Genomic DNA, 21,512 nt, shown 5'->3' with positions numbered 1-21,512 from the left:
TTTCCCACAATACAAATTAGGGGCTAATTATCTAACTGCTGCAGGTCCAACCACTGAATCTCCACTGATCTTGAGAAAAGGGGTTTAGGGTCTTCATCTGAATGGAGCAGCATGTCTCAATCTATGCTTTCTCTGGCAGTCTCAAACAGACTGAATGGAACAGCAGCACACGTTCTTGACCTGCTGCTCCATCCATACGTGGACACAAGACCCTCAATCTGGGAACAGATGGGGATGACAGCAGTGCCCTCCCCCAAAAAATAAATAAAAATCAGATACTTCTTCCGTATCCTGTTGTCGATAGGGGATACGTTTTTACTGTGGGAAAACCCATTTAAGGAAAAAGAACTTAGGCCCCTGCAGACCTTTTACAAATGCAATTAGAAGTAAAAGGTTTGTTTCTGTTTTATATAATCAATCACATCCGCACATTTGGCTATCCTGTGCAGGATGTTTTTGTGGTACATGTGGTCCGTTGCAGGCATCCTCCATTGTATGCATTTTTGCTGGGGATTGCTGTTTGCAACGGATCACATGTGCAGGATTTGCTCCCCCAGCTAGAAATGCGCAACAGCATTCAGGGTTTTGAGCATTTTTCTGCCTCTTAAGACCATTTTACTTTGTCAGTTTGTTTGTATGTGTGTATCTGGAGGTGTGGCAACTGCAGGTGGAGTATTATTTAGGTGCACCTATGTAGCCTGCGTCACATGACTAAGTGATAGGTGGGACTCACAGCCTACTCCCTCCTCCCATTGTATGTGTGATTTCACGCTGGAGGTAACATGGGAGCTGTTCGCTGTGTGTCGGACCTTATGCTCCTATAATTGCCCATACGGCACAGGTAGGTTAGTGATAGGTCCCGTGCCATTATGAGAGACCTTGACGAGGTGCTCAGGCTCTGGTGTGTTCTTGATATAAGAATATATTGCCGAAAGTCTCATTTTTAATATCAGAGTGAGGGTTTAGCCATATATTGTCAATTGCATTTACCATTCTAGTCCACCAATTTTTGCAATGTTCTGTTTTCCCAGAAACAGCACCATTCTTACCACTAGGCTGTGTCTGGTATTTAAACTGTGCCCTATTTACGGAAATGTTGGAAAAACTAGAAAACGTACTAAAACTCCCTTTTGAAGCTGTCTGATGACCGCAATCATAGATGCCTACTACTGATTATGTAAGAAACCAAACAAATGAACACGCTCAAATTATTATGTTTTTATTCAGACTCCTTTCTGTTCACGTTAAATTAAAGCCAATAAAAATCATATCCCCAAATTAATTTCTCTTTTGCCTTGAGTGTTTAAGAGTGGTAGAAACCCATAGTTCCATACTCAGTAGTATTCTCAAATAAGGCAACAGTAACAAACAGGTAAGAGAGGCGCAAGATGATCCTCTCTAGTGACAAAGGGACAACCACCGTCTTTGGCTGGCATCCCCTCCGCACTAAAGAAGGCAGCTAGCACTTTTCACATGAAGATAAAAAGAAATCCAAATTAATCATGAGCAGAAACACTTTTTGTTCGCTGTCGGTTACAAAGCTCTGACCACTCAGAGTGTATTTCATTACACAAAGTTTAGAGACATTTGTTAGACAAGAGTAAAAGTAATACACGTTGTTACAGCTCCGAAACAAGCCAGAGTTTGATTCTTTGGCAGTAGTGGTTCTGTAGGCCAAGAGAAGCATTAGAAAGAGGGTGAAGATGTAGATTTCATTAAGAAGCAGCTCAGAAAGCGGTAGCTTAGCTGATACTGAGCTGTGCAAATCCTATGAGCTTCCCATCATCTGGAATGTCAGAAGGATCAACCCCAGAGGCCTGGAAAGAGAAAGATTTGTGACTAGTATTATATATCACATGAAACTAAAAACAGCTGCAACCAGTTTATATATTTTGCAGAATTTATTCGTCATTGAAACCCATCACCAACCATTTCATGGAATTCAAACGGGCAAAAATCACATAGATAGGAGCCTTCTTTTTAGAAATCTTGGAGCAGATCCTAGCACCCGAAACACAACAGATATAATCTGGCAGAGGTGGGACTCCTACTCCCAGCACCCCCACTGATCAGCTGTTTGAAGAGGCCAAGACATTCCAGTGAGCGTTGTAGCCTCTTTCTAGGCCAACCACATTCATTAGTCACATGGCCTAGGCATAGCTAAGTCCCATTCAAGTGAACGGGCCTGGACTGCTATACCAAGCACAGGTGCGCCACAATGAATGGAGCTGTGCTTAGTATGCTGTGAAGAAGCCGCAGCGAGGCCCCTTCAAACAGCTGATTGGTGGTGGTGGCGCCCTCATTGGTCAGATACTGAGGACCTGTCCTGAGGAGAGATCCTCAATATCTTACCCCTGGAAAACCCCTTTAATACCTTTAAAAAAAATACAAACAATATATGGATCAGTTTGGAAATGGAAACTTATGGATGCAGCGGGTGTGAATATGCTGTCCCACGAGACCAACCTCCTCAGAGGGTTATGTCTAGGAGGTGCACCCCTCGTTCTGCATGATCATTCTGATGGTGAGGATAGACTTTCCCGAGGGATACACCAGGTACTCTGGGGAGGGCTGGAACACAAGGGAACAGAACCTGCGTGTGGACCCACTGGACTGACCTCCAGATGGTACGGTACACCCAGAGGGCACTGGGAGGCCAGAGGTTGATTAGGCAGTGGCAAGGCAAGGTGAGAGAGTACAAGGTCCGAGGTTATGGCTGGCGGCAGTATGGGGTAATCCGTAAATGAGGTCTGAGGTCAGGGCAGGCAGCAATATAGTGAGGTCCGTAAACTAGGTACAAGGTCAGGGGCAGACAGGCAGAGTCCGTTAAACAAGATGACAGGTCCGGTACACAGTAATGGTAAGAATAACAGAAACACTTTTGCTAAACGGTAAGAGCAGTAAGACTATGGAACTCTCTCCCTGAGGAGGTGGTGATGGTGAGTACAATAAAGGAATTCAAGAGGGGCCTGGATGTATTTATGGAGCGTAATAATATTACAGGATATAGCTACTAGAGGGGTCGTTGATCCAGGGAGTTATTCTGATTGCCTTAATGGAGTTGGGAAGGAATTTTTTATTCCCCTAAAGTGAGGAAAATTGGCTTCTACCTCTCAGGTTTTTTTTGCCTTCTGGATCAACTTGCAGGATGACAGGCCGAACTGGATGGACAAATGTCTTTTTTCGGCCTTATGTACTATGTTACTATGTTAAACAGGAACTAGACTAGGCTAGGAACCAAAGTTGCTCAGCCGCCTTTCTGTAGAAGGAGGCACCGTTAAATGCATACCAGCCATAGACTGGGGAAGATAGGGAGCGTGCACGTGCTGCCTCACATAAGGAGGAGAGACACGCCCGCACACACCCTATAGGCAGACAAGGAACTCTGAGCCAGAGCGCAAGCTCTGTTCAGAGACAGGAGGAGGATGCTGGCTGCGGAAGTGCAGACCACAGCTAAGAACCCTGCTGCCCGCACCTGTCATCACGGGGTGCAGTAGCGGGAAGGAGTGAGGAAGCCTGGTGCCCATACCTGCGTGTGTGGACAGAATCGCAGGCACGGGGAGCCAGGTTAACACGTTTCCCCTTAACAACCCTGTATAACGAGGCAGACTTCTCAACCTGCCTATGCTTTCCCTGCCCCAGCCCCTGGCTCCCTATACATACATTACTTTTTAGTTACATATCTATTTTACCAAGTTCCCTCCCAGTCCTACTGTCAGTGCTGATCTCTTGCAGCAACATTCTCTACTATCTGTCCCTGCTTAAGTAGGGCAGAACTGGGCTGCCAGTGATCCGCACAAAGACACAGCACACTTACGGTCAGCAAGTGGGACACCTTACATGCAGTTTTCTAATAAATATTTCCACAATTAAGTATAAGCATGTATACGCATATATAAGAAGAGAAATGGCATACTCTACAAAGCTTCCTGTTGTTTAATGTATAAAAAAATATATATATATTCTTTTCACATGATTTAAAAAAGGGTAAAATAACGAGTAAAGAAAAATCCATTGTTGAAACAATGAAGTAACTTTTCAAAGGTTCCCTAATCTCTAAACCTATGAAAAAATGACTAATAACAATGTCATTGTTAATCAAAACCCCATAAAACTTTCAGACTTCATAGGCCATTTTTTCCTCTTTATAAATACACCAATTATCGGTGGCAGGGACATCTGAATTTAATGCTACTATGCAGGCTTTAAAGGCTACCGACACCTGCGGACACCTTTTTAGGATTGCTTTCTACCCTTTTTTTTGGGCTAACAATCATTTTTTAATTGGTCTTAAAATGAAAAAATGTTCAGCTGTTTCAGATACAAGAGTTAAAAAAAAAAATCAGTCTGTTTGCAAACTGACGCAGTTTTCTTTCAATCAGGTCATCTGATGGCAAATGTGTAGTTCTAATCTCTGATCTCCTGACCTCATAAACACTTATTTAACCCTTTCCTGACAGAGCAATTTTCCATTTTCATTTTTCACTCCCTACTAGTGATGAGCAAAGTGAGCTTCGGATGCTTAGGGTTTGATCTCAGAACCGAACCCAAGTTTGGTTCCAAGTTTCAAAGTGGTTATGCACTTTAACAATCAAGTACCGAAGTTATTTAACAAAGTCTTGTGTGACTTCTCGAATAACTTAATTCGGCTCATCGGAGCCCATACATTCTAATACTGTACAGAGATGATCTCCATACAGTATTAATCCGAAGTTTTGAACGAAGCGACTTCGGATGTAGCATCCGAAGCTCACTCCGCTCAACACTACTCCCTATCTTCCCGGAGCCATACCTTTTTTTTATTATTTTTAACATAGTCGTATGAGGACTTGCTTTTTGTGAAAGATATTGTACTTTCTAACAGCACTATTTAATATTGCATAGGATGTGATGGGAGGTTGGATAAAAAAAAAAAAAATGTTTTTAATACTAAAAAAAAGAAAATTATGAGATTAATGTTCAGGAGCATGATTTTATTTCAATTAAGAACTAGTGGGAGAAACTCATCTAATAGGTACTTGGGTAGGAATAGGGATAAGATCAATGATATTTTATTCTCTTCACCGAAAAACAGCAATATTTTACAAGATTTCAAGTTTAAAAGTACTATGAATTAAATGTCAACGGAGTTGCAGGGGGTAGGGGAGATTGGGGTTGATATTATTTTATATCAATATATTAATGTATTTGTAAGGATTTGATGCTTTAGGCTACTTTCACACTAGCATTTCTATTTTCCGGTATTGAGATTTGTCATAGGGTCTTAAAACCGGGAAAAAACGCTGCAGTTTTGTCCTCTTTCATTGTCAATGGGGACAAAACTTAACTGAACGGAACACGCCGGTGCACCAGAATACATTCAGTTCCACTTTGTTGCATTCCCATACCGGAGAGCAAACTGCGGTTTTCTTTCCGTCATGGTATGACACAATAGAAAACGGATTAGTCCCCCATTGACTTTCAGTGGTGTTCATGACGGATCCGTCTTGGCTATGCTGAAGATAATACAACCGGGTTCGTTCATAACAGATGCAGATGGTTGTATTATCAGTAACAGAAGAGTTTTTGCTGAACCCTGCCAGATCCAGAAAAAACGCTGGTGTGAAAGTACCCTAAATTAAAAAAAAAAGTTAAAATTACTGAAAAAAAAATAAAAAATTGAAAAAAACTTTTCTGTACATCACCATATTCTAACCCCATATTTCGCATGCAGCGATGACCAGTGTGTTAATTTTTTGGAAAGGGGGTGATTTGAATTTTTTTATTTTTGAAAACTTTTTACCTTTTTTTAAGTCCCCAACATGCAATCCATAATCTTATACAGAAATTGCTATACTACAATTAAGTGCTGCCACCTGCTGGCCTGAATTGTAATATACAAGTAATGAGCCCAGGCGCCTAGAACACCCGGGGGATGCGTTCCTGCCCAGGAAGCGCACGCCTGAGGGGTTAAATGGCCGTTATCAGCATTACAGCAGACGTTAGCCCCAGGTGTCTGCTGTGTGAAACAGCAGTCGCCCAGTTGCTATGGCGCCCAATCCACTTCAGCGGTAAAGCCAACTGCAGACACTTAACCCCTCAGATGCCGTAGTCAAATGTGACTACAGCGTCTGAGAAGGCCAGAAGCGAGCTTCCAGGGCAGTAACGCATTACCCCGGCAGAGATCGGGGAAAGCGTTCTATGCATGTAATGAGCCTGAGCCAGTACTAGGCTTCCTGGCTCATTACTTGTACATTACAGTTCAGGCCAGCAGGTGGCAGCACTGAACTGTAATATACCTATTTCTGTATAGGATAATGAAGCAAATTCCATTATTCTCTACAAATTGCAATCTGATTATTGCAAGTTGGGGAACGAAAAAAGTAAAAAAAAAAAAGTAATGTTTTAAAAAATATTTAAAAAATTCTAATCACCTCCCCTTTCCACAAAACAAAACACCAAAAAAAAAAAACACATCATGGCGATCTCCACATGCGAGAACGCTCATACTATTAAAATATGGAAAAAAAATAATATTCCAGTGAATGGTGTAACAGAAAAAATAATGGACGATTTTGCATCACTTTACTTCCCCCAAAAAAATGAATAAAAAGTGATCAAAAAGTCATACACATCCCAAAATGGTATTGGCAAAAACTACAGATCATCCCGCATAAAAAATAAGCCCTCACACATCTCTGTAGACATAACTATAAAAAAAAGTTATGGGGTCAGAATATGGCGATTAAGTTTATTTTTTTTCAGTATTAGAACGCAAGAAAAACTATACAAGCGTGGTATCGCTGTAATCGCACTGACCTGTAGAATGAAGAGCACAAGTCTTTTTTATTGCATAGTGAATGTCAAAACCCATAAAACAGTGGCAGAATGTTATTTATTTTTATTTTTTATTTTTTTTTATTCCACCCCAGATTTTTTTTTTCCAGCTTCCCTCTACATTGTATGCCATAATAAATGATGGCATTAGAACATACAACTTGTCCCGCAAAATACAAGCCCTCATACGGCTATGTGAATGGAAAAATAAAAAAAAGTTATGGCTCCGGGAAGGCAGGGAGCCAAAAACAAAAACGCTAAATTGCTACGTACATGTACGGTGGATGCCGGGAAGGGGTTAAGCTATATTCTTATCAGGCTTATAAGAGATGGGCTAAAATGAGTGTTTTTTGAGGTCAGGAGATCAGAGATAAGAGCTACACATTAGCCCTCAAATGATGAGATTCAAAGAAAACAAAATGAAAGCTTGTAAACAGACAGATTTTTTTTTTTAAACAGGACCTTTCACCAGTTTTTACTATATAAAAGCGATACCTCACACTGTAGCCCATGTTCCCTAGATGTCATATCGCTAATTTTTTCATGATATGCTTCTCCGTTGTGCCGCTGTGCCCCTCGTTCTGTTTAGGCGCCCTGTATGCTAATTAATAGCATCGGAACAGGGAGGAGGAGACATCAGCTTTTCTCAGTGGGCGTCTCTTGCATCTGGCTGTAGCGCAGTCCAATCACAGCGGAGCGCATCACACTGTCACAGCAAGGGAGAAGGTGAGCTGTTTTTTTCTAAACGGCTGTGACGCGCTCCGCTGTGGTTGGACAGCGCCACGGCCAGATAAAAGAGACGCCCACTGAGAAAAGCTGATGTCTCCTCCTCCCTGTTCTGATGCTATTAATTAGCACACAGAGCGCCTAAACAGAAGGAGGGGCACAGCGGCGCAACGGAGGAGCATATCATGAAAAAAAATTGAGATATGACATCTAGGGAACATGGGCTACAGTGTGAGGTATCGCTTTTATAAAGTAAAAACTGGTGAAAGGTCCTCTAAGTCTTGTATCTCAGAAACGGCTGAGCATATTTTTTGAACACCAAAGTGATTTTAAGCCCAAAATAAGTAAAATGTAAATCATAAAAAATTAACCCGAAGGTGTACATAGTCTTTAAGACCCTGGGGCAGACACCATACTGGATACACATCTGCGGACCATGAAGAATATTATACACAGCTGTTCTGCGGTACAGAAGTACAGAAGTTCTAGGATCACTTACCAACTTGAAGGTGACTGATTTGTTAGTCTGTGGCTCTTCCACAATCTTCTGTAAATTAGCTGCAACTAAAAACAGACAATACGGCAATTACATTACAATTAAGCTAGGCTAGAAATAAAGCTGCAAAGCAATGATACAATATATACAGAATACACATCAAGCATATCACAGATTCCACAAACATCTTGCTAACAACCTCTAGTCCTGGTGACATTTTGGGACCTTTCTGGTGAGTTTGCATGGAGAGATGATACACAGTATAGACATAAAGCCTTCCTGTCCCAAATAAATTGCTAGATTAATGGCACCATCATCACCACTTTCCATGCTCAGGTTGATGGCTGTGCTCACTCCTGTACACAGTGCGGTCAACCCGTTTGGGATGTCAAGAACGACCAAAGCCGCACTGATCAGTTTCTTGTCTGTAAATGCTTATCTAAAATGACACGGGGGCTTTGGTTTTGTAGAACTACAGTGGCTATATGGCATTGCTCAGGGGCGGACTGAGAACCCTCAGGGCCCCCGGGCAAAATAAATCAAGGGCCCCCTTACAGGCCCCACCCATGTTCTGCTGCAAGCCCCACCCTTGTCCCGCCTCCAGCCCCACCCTACACAATCTTTAATAAGATTTCAAAGTTAAAGTGACACAAAAGGCACCCAGACCACTTCAGCTCATTGAAGTGGTCTCGGTACAGTGTCCCTTTTGCAAATCGAGCTGCAATGTTCTAGAGAAACTGCATTGTTTACGTTCCAGCAATAAGTCGGCCTCTAGTCGCTGGCAGCCACCTGAGGGCTTCCTGGATTAAAACAGTCCTTTGGTCTGGTTTCTGACGCTGGACGTCCTCACACCCTGCATGATGACCTCCAGGGTCAGATTTTTCCCCATAGGAAAGCATTGATTCAATGCTTTCGTATGGGGTGATCTAATCTCAGCGTCCATTAGTGAGCCTCTGTTAGAAGCAGTGTGGGCATAACTACTGTGAAGGGGGCACATATCTGGGCATAACTACTGTGAAAGGGGGGGAGGCCCTTCACAGTAGTTATTAATCCCTTTCAGCAGTCCCCCCTTCAGTGAATAGGGGACTGCTGAAAGGGGTTAATAACTACTCTGAAGGGCCTAGCCGTCTGGGTAACCCCACAGATCATCCCCCCACCCACCTTGTACTTGTTCCACTGATCCGCTACTTGCGGGCTACATGGGCATGAGTTCAGTCACTTCAGTGCGCAATCCCATCCTGCGGCGCGTGATCCCGCGAGACCCGTGACCTACAGCGGTGGGTCTTGCGGGATCACGCGATGCAGGACGGGATTGCGCACCAAAGTGACTGAACTCATTCCCGCGCAGCCCACAAGTAGCGGAACAATTACAAGAGGGGTGGGGAATAGCCAAATAAAAAAATATTTTGAACCAAAAGGTGTTATGGGGGCTCTGTGGATGGCACTGTTGTGGGGGCTCTGTGGATGGCACTGTTGTGGGGGCTCTGTGGATGGCACTGTTGTGGGGGCTCTGTGGATGGCACTGTTGTGGGGGCTCTGTGGATGGCACTGTTGTGGGGGCTCTGTGGATGGCACTGTTGTGGGGGCTCTGTGGATGGCACTGTTGTGGGGGCTCTGTGGATGGCACTGTTGTGGGGGCTCTGTGGATGGCACTGTTGTGGGGGCTCTGTGGATGGCACTGTTGTGGGGGGGCTCTGTGGGTGGCACTGTTGTGGGGGGGCTCTGTGGGTGGCACTGTTGTGGGGGGGCTCTGTGGGTGGCACTGTTGTGGGGGGGCTCTGTGGGTGGCACTGTTGTGGGGGGGCTCTGTGGGTGACACATATATAGCACCTTATGCTATATATGTTTCATCCACAGATCCCCCCCAATAACAGTGTCCCTGTGAGTGAATGATGGGCCGGCATCTGGTGTTGTAATGGCAGCAGGGCCCGATGCAGTCACTGTATTCTATTACACCGGGCCCCACTCACTGTAATACTAATATTCATATGTGAACAACTTGAAATCCTCTGCGATCCTCTCCCTTTGAGCTCTCTGTACTCACAAACTCAGTAGCAGGCCGGGCGGCAGCGCAACTCGCTGACGTCACACGCCTGCTCCTCCTACTTAATTCATAAAGTGGGAGGAGCAGGCGCGTGACGTCAGTGAGTTGCGCTGCCGCCCAGCCTGCTACTGAGTTTGTGAGTACAGAGAGCTCAGAGGGACAGGATCGCAGAGGATTTCAAGTTGTTCACATATGAATATTAGTATTACAGTGAGCGGGGCCCGGTGTAATAGAATACAGTGACTGCACCGGGCCCCGCTGCCATTACCAGGCCAGCATAACATTCAGAATCGGGGTGCTGGGCACAGTGCTCCAGACTAAAAAAAATACCTAGTAGCCATTGGCTCCTGAACTGAAAAATTTAGGAGCCAAATTACATTTTTAGTCGACAAATCAAAACTGAATCAAAATTTTGGTATCGTGACAACGCTACGCCGATCAGATTGGCGTAGGGTTGTTTCGATACCAAAGTTTTGATTCGCTTTTGTCACCATTAAAAAGTATTGCGATACTCAATACCGTGCAAAAAAAAAAACACCAAAAAAAGCCGCGTGCATTTCGCATTTTATGAAACGTTCGGCCCATAATAGAACAGTCCTATCCTATTTTTTGGGGTGACAAGGTGACTAAAAATGGCGAATGCTCACCGCATAGGAGATATTTTTTTATAATTTTATAGTTTGGACTTTTCGGACACAGCTCTATGTAATATGTTTATTTATTGTTTATATATTTTATATATAAAATTGGGAAAGGGGGGATTTAAACTTAATATTTTAGGGTACTTTCACACTAGCGTTTTTCATTTCCGGCATAGAGTTCCGTCACAGGGGCTCTATACCGGAAAAGATGTCTTCAGGTCAGTCTTTTTGACTGATCAGGCAAAAGATAAAACCGCAGCATTCTACGGTTTTATCTCTGGCGAAAAAAACTGAAGATTTGCCTGAATGCCGGATTCAGCATTTTTCCGCATAGTAATGTATTAGTGCCGTATCCGGCATTCAAAATACCAGAATGCCGGATCCATCCTTACGGTTGAACCGTGCGATTTTCACGAATAGTTGCTAGGATGAAAGTCTTTACACTGTATTACTTTCCCTTATAACAACATGGTTATAAGGGAAAATAATAGCATTCTTTAATGCAGAATGCATAGTAGAAGGTCAATATAATAAACATTGGTGGCGCAGTGCGCCCCCCCCCCCCCCCCAACATAATAAACATTGGTGGCGCAGTGCGCCCCCCCCTCCCTAGTATAATAAACATATAAACATTGGTGGCACAGTGCGCCCCCCCCCCCCAACACCCCAGTATAATAAACATTGGTGGCGCAGTGCATCCCCCCCCCCCCAACATAATAAACATTGGTGGCGCATTGCGCCCCCCCTCCCTAGTATAATAAACATGTAAACATTGGTGGTGCAGTGCGCCCCCCCCCAACACCCCAGTATAATAAACATTGGTGGTGCAGTGCGCCCCCCCTCCCTAGTATAATAAACATATAAACATTGGTGGCGCAGTGCGCCCCCCCCCCCCCAGTATAATAAACATTGATGGCGCAGTGCGCCCCCCTCCCTAGTATAATAAATATATAAACATTGGTGGGCAGTGCCAATGAGGGTTAAAAAAATAAATAAAAATGAACTCACCTCCTCCAATTGATCGCGTAGCAGCCGGTCTCCTGTTCTTTCTTCAGGACCTGTCAAAGGACCTGTGGTGACATCACTGTGCTCATCACATGATACATCACATGATCCATCACCGTGGTAATGGACCATGTGATGGAGCTCAGTGACGTCACCACAGGTCCTGAAGAAAGAACAGAAGACCGGCAGCTGCGCGATCAATTGGAGGAGGTGAGTTAATTTTTATTTATTTATTATAACCCTCATTGGCACTGCCCACTGCGCCACCAATGTTTATTATACTGGGGGGAGGGCACACTGTGCCACCAATGTTTATTATACTGGGAAAGGCGCCGCACTCAATGTTTATTATACTGGGTGGGGGGGGGGGGGGGGCGCTGCACTCAATGTTTATTATACTGGGGGGGGCGCCACCAATGAAGATAACTGCTCTGTTGATACAAATACAGGAGGCGGGTGCCGGAATCAAATAGCCGGCACCCGACCTCTATGACAGGGAGCTGCGATCAGCGGCAGTTAACCCCTCAGGTGCCGCTCCCTGTCATAGAGGTCGGGTGCCGCTATTTGATTCCGGCACCCGCCTCCTGTATTTATATTAACAGCTCAGTTATCTTCATTGGTGGCGCAGTGGCCACAGCCCCTCCCCCTGTCCCTCTTCTTATTGGCCGCGGCAGCAGCACAGGGGGAGGGAGAGACTCTTCCACTGCGCTGCTGATAAGAAGTGAACATGATAGTTCAGCTTCTGTGCCCGCCGCTGTATTCAGAGCTGCGGCACGGCTCTAGTCGCAAATGGCGACAAGACTGGAGCCCTGGGGCATAACATTAACACATAATGTTATTCTGCGGCGGGCCCCCATCCCGGCCAGGCCCTCGGACCATGTCCGAAGTGCCCGACCTGTCAGTCCGCCCCTGGCATTGCTATACGCAGGAGAATTAGGGGATTCATACTTGGCGGTAAATAATACAAACTGAATAGAAGCCCCATAGAAGGGAACAGAGCTGTAGTACCAAGCTATACAATATACAGCGCTGTGCTTGGAAAGCATGGAGAAGGCCGTGGTGCTACATAGAAACATAGAATGTGTCGGCAGATAAGAACCATTTGGCCCATCTAGTCTGCCCAATATACTGAATACTATGGATAGCCCCTGGCCCTATCTTATATGAAGGATGGCCTTATGCCTATCCCATGCATGCTTAAACTCCTTCACTGTATTTGCAGCTACCACTTCTGCAGGAAGGCTATTCCATGCATCCACTACTCTCTCAGTAAAGTAATACTTCCTGATATTACTTTTAAACCTTTGCCCCTCTAATTTAAAACTATGTCCTCTTGTAGCAGTTTTTCTTCTTTTAAATATTCTCTCCTATTTTACTTTGTTGATTCCCTTTATGTATTTAAAAGTTTCTATCATATCCCCTCTGTCTCGTCTTTCTTCCAAGCTATACATGTTAAGGTCCTTTAATCTTTCCTGGTAAGTTTTATCCTGCAATCCATGTACCAGTTTAGTAGCTCTTCTCTGAACTCTCTCCAAAGTATCAATATCCTTCTGGAGATATGGTCTCCAGTACTGAGCACAATACTCCAAATGAGGTCTCACTAGTGCTCTGTAGAGCGGCATGAGCACCTCCCTCTTTCTACTAGTAACGCCTCTCCCTATACACCCAAGCATTCTGCTAGCATCTCCTGCTGCTCTATGACATTGTCTGCCTACCTTTAAGTCTTCTGAAATAATGACCCCTAAATCCCTTTCCTCAGATACTGAGGTTAGGACTGTATCACTGATTTTATATTCTGCTCTTGGGTTTTTACGCCCCAGGTGCATTATCTTGCACTTATCAACATTAAATTTTAGTTGCCAGATTTTTGACCATTCCTCTAGTTTTCCTAAATCCTTTTCCATTTGGTGTATCCCTCCAGGAACATCAACCCTGTTACAAATCTTTGTGTCATCAGCAAAAAGACACACCTTACCATCGAGGCCTTCTGCAATTTCGCTGATAAAGATATTAAACAATATGGGTCCCAGAACAGATCCCTGAGTTACCCCACTGGTAACAAGACCTTGGTCTGAATATACTCCATTGACTACAACACTCTGTTGTCTGTCCCTCAGCCACTGCCTAATCCATTCAACAATATGGGAGTCCAAGCCCAAATACTGCAATTTATTGATAAGCCTTCTATGTGGGACAGTATCAAAAGCCTTACTAAAGTCTAGATAAGCGATGTCTACTGCACCTCCGCCATCTATTATTTTAGTCACCCAATCAAAAAAATCAATAAGATTAGTTTGACATGATCTCCCTGAAGTAAACCCATGCTGTTTTTCATCTTTCAATCCATGGGATTTTAGATGTTCCACAATCCTCTCCTTAAGTATGGTTTCCATTTATTTCCCCACTATTGATGTCAGGCTTACTGGCCTATAGTTGCCCGATTCCTCCCTACTACCTTTCTTGTGAATTGTGAGTGCCGATGCCTTCTTAAACAGCTGATCGGCAGCGGTCCTGGGTGTTGGACCCCTACCGATAATATACTGCTGACCTATCCAGAGGACAGGTCATCAGTAAAAAAAAAAAATGGCAGAAAACCCCTTCAATGGATGAAACACATCAGAGTTTACATCTGTGCTAGAGTCAAACAGCTGCAATGACAATTACCTATTACTAAATCTCTTCCATCTACAAGGCCAGCGGAGACAAGCTCTTGGGAAACACCATCGGCCGTATCTGGAAAACAAAGTTGGTTTTGTCATAATGATGTAATATACAATATATGAATGTAAGGTGACCAAAATAATTTCAGAATATGATCTTAGAAAATAATGGTGAAAAAAAAAATCAATATATGGTTCTCATCTGGTATGGGGAAAAAATGAGGATGGGTTATTGATATTACTCCACTGGACAACCCCTTTAAAGGGGTTGTCTTTACTTCAGCAAATAGCATGTATTATCTAGAGAAAGTTAATACAAGCCACTTATGAATGTATTGTGATTGTCCATATTGCTTCCTTTGCTGGCTGGATTCATTTTTCAATCACATTATACACTGCTCGTTTCCATGGTTATGACCACCTTGAAATCCATCAGCGGTGGCTGTGCTTGCACAATATAGGAAAAGTACAAGCTTATGTGCGCTCCTGGCCACCAATACCAATGCTTTTTCCTATAGTGTACAAGCACGACCACCACTGATGGATTGCAAGGTGGTCGTAACCATGGAAATGAGCAGTGTAAAAATGAATCCAGCCAGCAAAAGAAGCAATATGGATAATAACAATACATTAGTAAGTGCCTTGTATTAACTTCTTCTACATAATAAATGCCATTTACTGAAGTGAGACAACCCCTTTAAGTATCTATACCTTCTCTACAGAAAGAGTTGGTCACTAGGAAGGCAGTATAATAGTTAATGAAGTTATCAGTTTAAAGAGGACCTTTCATCTGTTTAACACTAGTCTAATTAGGGTCTTACCTTATAGGGCGGCACCCACTGATGTCATTGCATTTAAAAAAAAAAAAATTTCAAAAGTTCGTCCACTGTTGTCCCCCACTGTTGATTTCGGCACCTTATATTCTAATTAACCGACTTGGTTATACTAGGCGGAGACTGGAGCGGTTCTCTTCCCCCTGGCTGTGAGAGCATCCAATCAGAGCGCACCGCTCATAGCCAGGGAGGAGCTCATTCTATGAAAAAAGTCTTAAAAAAAAAAAAAGTGTGATGACATCAGTGGGGGGCGCTCTATATTTTGATCACAATTGTCAGGAGCAAATTATCCCCCTTCACTTTGTATTTTATCTTAAAATAATAATAACTAACCTCTTCCAGGAGTAAACTCAAACCGGATATCATTGAGTTCTTTCTTTGTGTTTCTGGGAAAAAAGGAAAATTGAAAATAAGTTGCACATGGTAATTCCCTACAATGCATGTAATCAGGCATGTAGTAAGTGCCCTCTAGTGGTGGCTGCGGGAAACTGGAATGTTCTGTTTTCAGTCTATGTAAAGAAATGTTTAAAAATGTCCTCTTATATTAAAGTATAAAGCACAAAGCTTACATCTCCCAGCTTGTTTAGGATACAGTATTGCCAGCTTTCTCTGTGTGCTTCCTCAACCTTTACAATAAATGGATGTGCACCCTCAGAGGTGATGATAAGCAGAGAACAGAAATCTGCTAATTTAGACCAACAGAAAGAGGTATTTTTTATTTTCTACTGTTGATCATAGATTGAATATTCTGTGTCCACTATAAACAATATTTAAAGGGGTTGTCTGCTTTTATAATAGTGATGACCTATCCTCAGGATAGGTCATCAATATCAGATTGGCGTGAGTCCGACACCCCTGCCGATCAGCTGTTTGAAGGGAAAGTAGTGCTTGTACGAGTGCTGCCTTCTCTTCACTGTTTACCTGCTCGCCATCGCAACCGCAGCAGTGATCAGGTGTAATTACTACTTCGCCAACCCTTTTAACTTCAATGGCACAGCTGAGCTGTAAATACACCTGCTCCCCATTGAAGGTAAAGAGTGAAGAGAAGGCAGAGCATATACTAGCACTGCTTTCTCTTCAAACAGCTGATCGTCAGGGGTGCCGGGAGTGGGCCCTCCACCGATCTAATACTGATGACCTATCCTGAGGGTAGGTCATCAATATAAAAAAAATTATAATAAAATAAAATAAAAGGGACAACCCCTTTAATAAGAATATGTACTCACAATGGCTGGGGTCATTATAGAGCAACAACCCATTTGACAGTAGGGTGAACGCCACTTCCTTTCGTCGCCTGTGTAAGGCCCCATTCACACGACCATATTTTCAGTCTGCATCCAAGTCGCATTTTTTGCGGCTCAGATAGGGACCCAATTATTTCAACGGAGCTGCACAAGATGCAGGCAGCACACCGTGTACGTCCGTTCTGCAGCACTCGCAAAAAAATAGAACATGTCATATTCCTGTTCGTTTTGTGGACAAGAGTAGGCATTTCTATTCAAGGGCTGGACGTTCAAATCCGCAAAATGCGGAGCACACATAGCCAGTGTCCGAGTTTTGCGGATCTGCAATTTGTGGTCTGCAAAAACGGATACGGTTGTGTGAATAGGGCCTTTTGGGGTGGTCACTCATCTAGAAGTAGCAGCACATCATTTTGCATGCACATTGATATTGGCACACATACTGTAGCGGGAGATTTAATATTCAAAATGTGCCAGAATTTTGAAACTATTTACAACAAAAACTGGTGTAAATGCTTTAAACCAAATGTAATGTTTTAGACACTTTTCTGTACTTTTTGCTTCACGTCCAGGATGGTGTGGCTTAGATGTGTCATTCTGCACCTAAAACGAGCTAAATATGACATATTTTGGAGTAAACTAAACAAATAGGCGATATAAAAATAGACTAGACCAGGGGTCAGCAGGCTCCGAAACTCCAGCTGTTCTGAAACTACAACTCCCAGAATCCTCCTTTCACTTCTATGGGAGTAGCAAGAACAGCCAATTAAGTGTGCATGCTGGGAGTTGTAGTTTCACAGCAGCTGGAGTGCTGATCCCTGGACGAGACAGTCTAAAGAAGCCTCATTCAGTGCCCGATCATCCATCTGGCAGGTTATACTTATCCACATGGCCTCCTCATCATCTTAGTGACATAGGGACACAACAGTACCGGTTTCTTTTATCATTATGACCGCTTAATAGTCTATGTGACTAGGACATGCAAGTTAAGGATTAATTATTGGTTGGTTCCTGGATCCCTTGCTGTCTGAATAACATGTATTATATGATAGTTTGGCCCCTGTATTATCGATGTCAGGAGCTTCCATCTTTCCTTATTTGACTTAGATTTGATTTATGTAGACACACCTATATACAATTAATACTAAATATATGGTACTCATTGGATATAGTTACTTACCTGCAATGCAATATTGGGGTCATTTATCAAACTGGTGTAAAGTAGAACTGACTTAGTTGCCCACAGCAACCAATCAGATTCCACCTTTCATTTTCCAAAGGAGCTATCAAAAATGAAAAGGTGGAATCTGATTGGTTGGTATGGGCAACTAAGCCAGTTCTAATTTACACCAGTTTGATAAATGATCCCATATATATTAACAGTGGCATGTAAAAGTTTGGGCACCCCAGGTCAAAATTACAGTTACTGTGAACAGTTATTTGTATTTTACACAAAAATTACTGAAGTCGTTCCTCCCTCATTCTCTCCTGATTACACAGGCAGATGTGCCGCTGATGAATGAGCGTTTGGAACCCCGAAAATTGGCCTGAAATTGTGCAGTCTAATGGGGTCTTAAAGGGGTTGTCCCACGAAAAATATTCTATTCTACAGTTTTCAAAACCATACCAGCACCTGGATCTGAATTCTTTTGTAATTGCATGTAATTAAACATTTAGTATCTGTATAGCGCCATCTTTTTCTTATTGCTTTGACCTGCTCACTGAGATGGTCGCACATGCTCACTTTCATCCTTCAGCTGCCTCCTGAGCTGTGATAGGGAGAGCATGGTCACGCCCCCTGAGCTGTGATAGGGAGAGCTGAGACACGCCCCCTTAGTTGAGCTGTCAGCTTGGTATAAATCTACCAGAGCAATGAATGTGGAGATCTCTGGATCCAGGTTAGGTACAGGGCTGGTTCTAGCTTTGTTAGAAACAGAGTGACATGCACTATATGAGGTCTGATCTTTTTTACATTATTCATAGGATAACCCCTTTAGGTTTACATTCACACTGTCTTGCCATTAGACAGTATTAGTAAGTTGGCCCCATAAATAATGTGGCCACAGATAATACTTCCTCTCTGAGTGGTGCAGCATTCACTTACACAGCACTAAGCCAAACACCATGAACTTGCATCATGCACTATCCAAAGGAGTACAATATTTGGTGCAAATTTCTGCCCAGCCTTGAATTATAGACAATATGTAAATGTTTTTATCCTAAATTTAGAAAAATGTATTGTAAAATGTAGATCACAAAAATACAACCTTGGTTACCCTACTGTGGGTTTAGTTTACCATGAGTTATTCGGCCAGCAGGTGTCACTGTTGTAACATAGCTCCATAATCCTCCAAATATACAATACTATATGCTGGAAACACAGAACTAACATTGCGTCAAAACCGAAAAATTAACACACAACAAAATGTCACAATAACACAATACAGAAACAAAATGCTAAACAGAAGCATTGTCTGTGACAACAACACCAATAATACAAAAAATAAGTACCTTAGTCGTAATACTAAACTGATAACAGCTTTCACTTCTTCAGGTGTGGGAGGCACAGGAGCCGCGGGTGTGGCCTGGAAAAGAGTTAACATACCGTAGCGGATGTCATACACACATTCACTTATATTACATGTACTGAAATGTACACATATGGGGCAGACGGGTAAGGAAGGCACTCATTGAATATGCTGCTCACCTTTACAGATGATGGGACAGGAACAGACACTTGTGAAGCTGAAACTTGGCCAGATGACTGAGGTAGATTGGCTGTAGACTGTGCTGGAGTCTGGAGATAGCTGGAGCTTGGCTCTGTTGCAGGGAATATCTAAAGTGGAACATAGGCAGTTTTATCATCTATTATATAAGCTTTACAGTATTTCCGCTTTATAAGACGCACTTTTTTTCCCCCTCAAAAGTCGGAGGAAATGGCATTGTGTCTTACTAAGCAAATACTAGTGAGCACTTTCATTATGAAATCACTGACTAGTATGCAGAAGGTGCAGGGAGCGGTGACGGTAGTGCTGCTAAAGCTTGCTGTACTCACCGCACCCTGGCCTTCCTCTGGGAATCACGCTGCACGTGTCCCGACTGCATTCAGTGACCAGACGTAGTGCACGTACTATGACCAGCAAGCGGTGAGTGCATTAGAGACTGCCGGATCTGCAGAGTAGCGGCGGAGTAGGAGAGGGAAGTTTATTTATTTTATTGCTGATGGGGGTCTGGTCTGAGCTCTGATGGGGGTCTGACATAAGCTCTCATATGGGGATCTGAATTCTGATGAAGATAGGATGTCTAATTTGGGGGTCTGATGAAAAAATTTTTTTTTCTTATTCTACTCCTCTAAAACCAAGGAGCGTCTTATTATCGTGTGCATCTTATAAAACGAAAAATACGGTATAGAGCGCCAACAGATTCTGCAGCACTGTACAAAGACTTAACCCAAATCAGACTGTATCCCCGATGGAACTTAAAAAAATTCTCTCTTTAAAAGGTAACCCTATGGCACATACAATATCTCACAAAAAAGAGTACACCCCTCACATTTTTGTAAATATATAACTTTATATCTTTTCATGGGACAACACCGAAGATATGACACTTGGACACAATGTAAAGTAGTCAGTGTATGGCTTGTACAACAGTGTAAATTTGGTGTGCCCTTTGGTGAGTACACCCCTAAGTGAAAATGGCCAAATTGTGCCCAAAGTGTCAATATTTTTTGTGGTCACCATTATTTTCCAGCACTGCATTAACTCTCTTGGGAATGGAGTTCACTAGAGCTTCACATGCCATTGGATTCCTCTTCCACTCTTCCATGACGATATCATAGAGCTGGTGGATGTTAGAGACCTTGTGTTCCTCCACCTTCCGTTTGAGGATGCCCTACAGATGCTCAATAGGGTTTAGGTCTAGAGACATGCTTGGCCAGTCCAGCAGCTTTACCCTCAGTTTCTTTAGCAAGGCAGTGGTCGTCTTGGAGGTGTATTTGTTTTTTTTATCATGTTGGAATACTGCCCTGCGGCCCAGTTTCTGAAGCCAGGGGATCATGCTCTGCTTCAGTATGCAACAGTATACAGTACAGACCAAAAGTTTGGGGACACCTTCTCATTCAAAGAGTTTTCTTTATTTTCATGACTATGAAGGCATCAAAACTATGAATTAACACATGTGGAATTATATACATAACAAACAAGTGTGAAACAACTGAAAATATGTCATATTCTAGGTTCTTCAAAGTAGCCACCTTTTGCTTTGATTACTGCTTTGCACACTCTTGGCATTCTCTTGATGAGCTTCAAGATTTTCAGTTGTTTGTTATGTATATAATTCCACATGTGTTAATTCATAGTGTTTGATGCCTTCAGTGTGAATCTACAATTTTCATAGTCATGAAAATAAAGAAAACTCTTTGAATGAGAAGGTGTCTCCAAACTTTTGGTCTGTACTGTATGTTGGCATTCATGATTCCCTCAATGAACTGTAGCATACCACAGCTGGCAGCACTCATGGAGTCCCAAACCATGACACTACCACCACCAAGCTTGATTGTAGGCAAGACACACTTGTCTTTTTACTCCTCACCTGGTTGCTGCCACACACGCTTGAGACCATTTCAACCAAATAAGTTTATCTTGGTCTCATCAGACCACAGGACATGGTTCCAATAATCCATGTCCTTAGTCTTCTTGTCTTCAGCAAACTGTTTGCGGGCTTTCTTGTGCATCATCTTTAGAAGAGGCTTCCTTCTGGGACGACAGCCATGCTGACCAATTTGATGCAGTGTGTGGTGTATGGTCTGAGCACCGACAGGCTGACCCCCCACCCCTCAACCTCTGCAGCAATACAGGCAGCCCCCATATATCTATTTTGAAAATACAACCTCTGGATATGACGCTGAGCATGTGCACTCAACATGGCGAGGCCTCTTCTGAGTGGAACCGGTCTTGTTTAACCGCTGTATGGTCTTGGCCACCGTGCTGGAGCTCAGTTTCAGGGTGTTGGTAATCTTCTTATAGCCTAGGCCATCTTTATGTAAAGC

The 21,512-nt window shown here is 43.2% G+C and overlaps 1 protein-coding gene across 1 annotated transcript in view; it reads right to left on the bottom strand.

Moving 5' to 3' along the window:
• Positions 1-1,203: 1,203 nt before the first annotated feature.
• The window catches only part of OXSR1 (oxidative stress responsive kinase 1), a 142,619-nt gene continuing 122,310 nt past the window's right edge, over positions 1,204-21,512 (bottom strand). The window contains exons 13-18 of the mRNA XM_040433777.1: positions 19,170-19,298; positions 18,974-19,047; positions 15,555-15,607; positions 14,393-14,461; positions 8,042-8,106; positions 1,204-1,817 (exon numbers count right to left, since the gene is read on the bottom strand). Of these exons, the coding sequence (XP_040289711.1) occupies positions 1,743-1,817; positions 8,042-8,106; positions 14,393-14,461; positions 15,555-15,607; positions 18,974-19,047; positions 19,170-19,298 (465 nt within the window). The 3' untranslated portion in view covers positions 1,204-1,742. The remainder of the gene's footprint in view (positions 1,818-8,041; positions 8,107-14,392; positions 14,462-15,554; positions 15,608-18,973; positions 19,048-19,169; positions 19,299-21,512) is intronic.

This window comes from Bufo bufo, chromosome 5 (genome assembly GCF_905171765.1).
Source record: "Bufo bufo chromosome 5, aBufBuf1.1, whole genome shotgun sequence".
Lineage (NCBI taxonomy): Eukaryota > Metazoa > Chordata > Amphibia > Anura > Bufonidae > Bufo > Bufo bufo.
The sequence above is the reverse complement of the archived record's forward strand: the minus strand, read 5'-3'. Positions and strand labels throughout refer to the sequence as shown.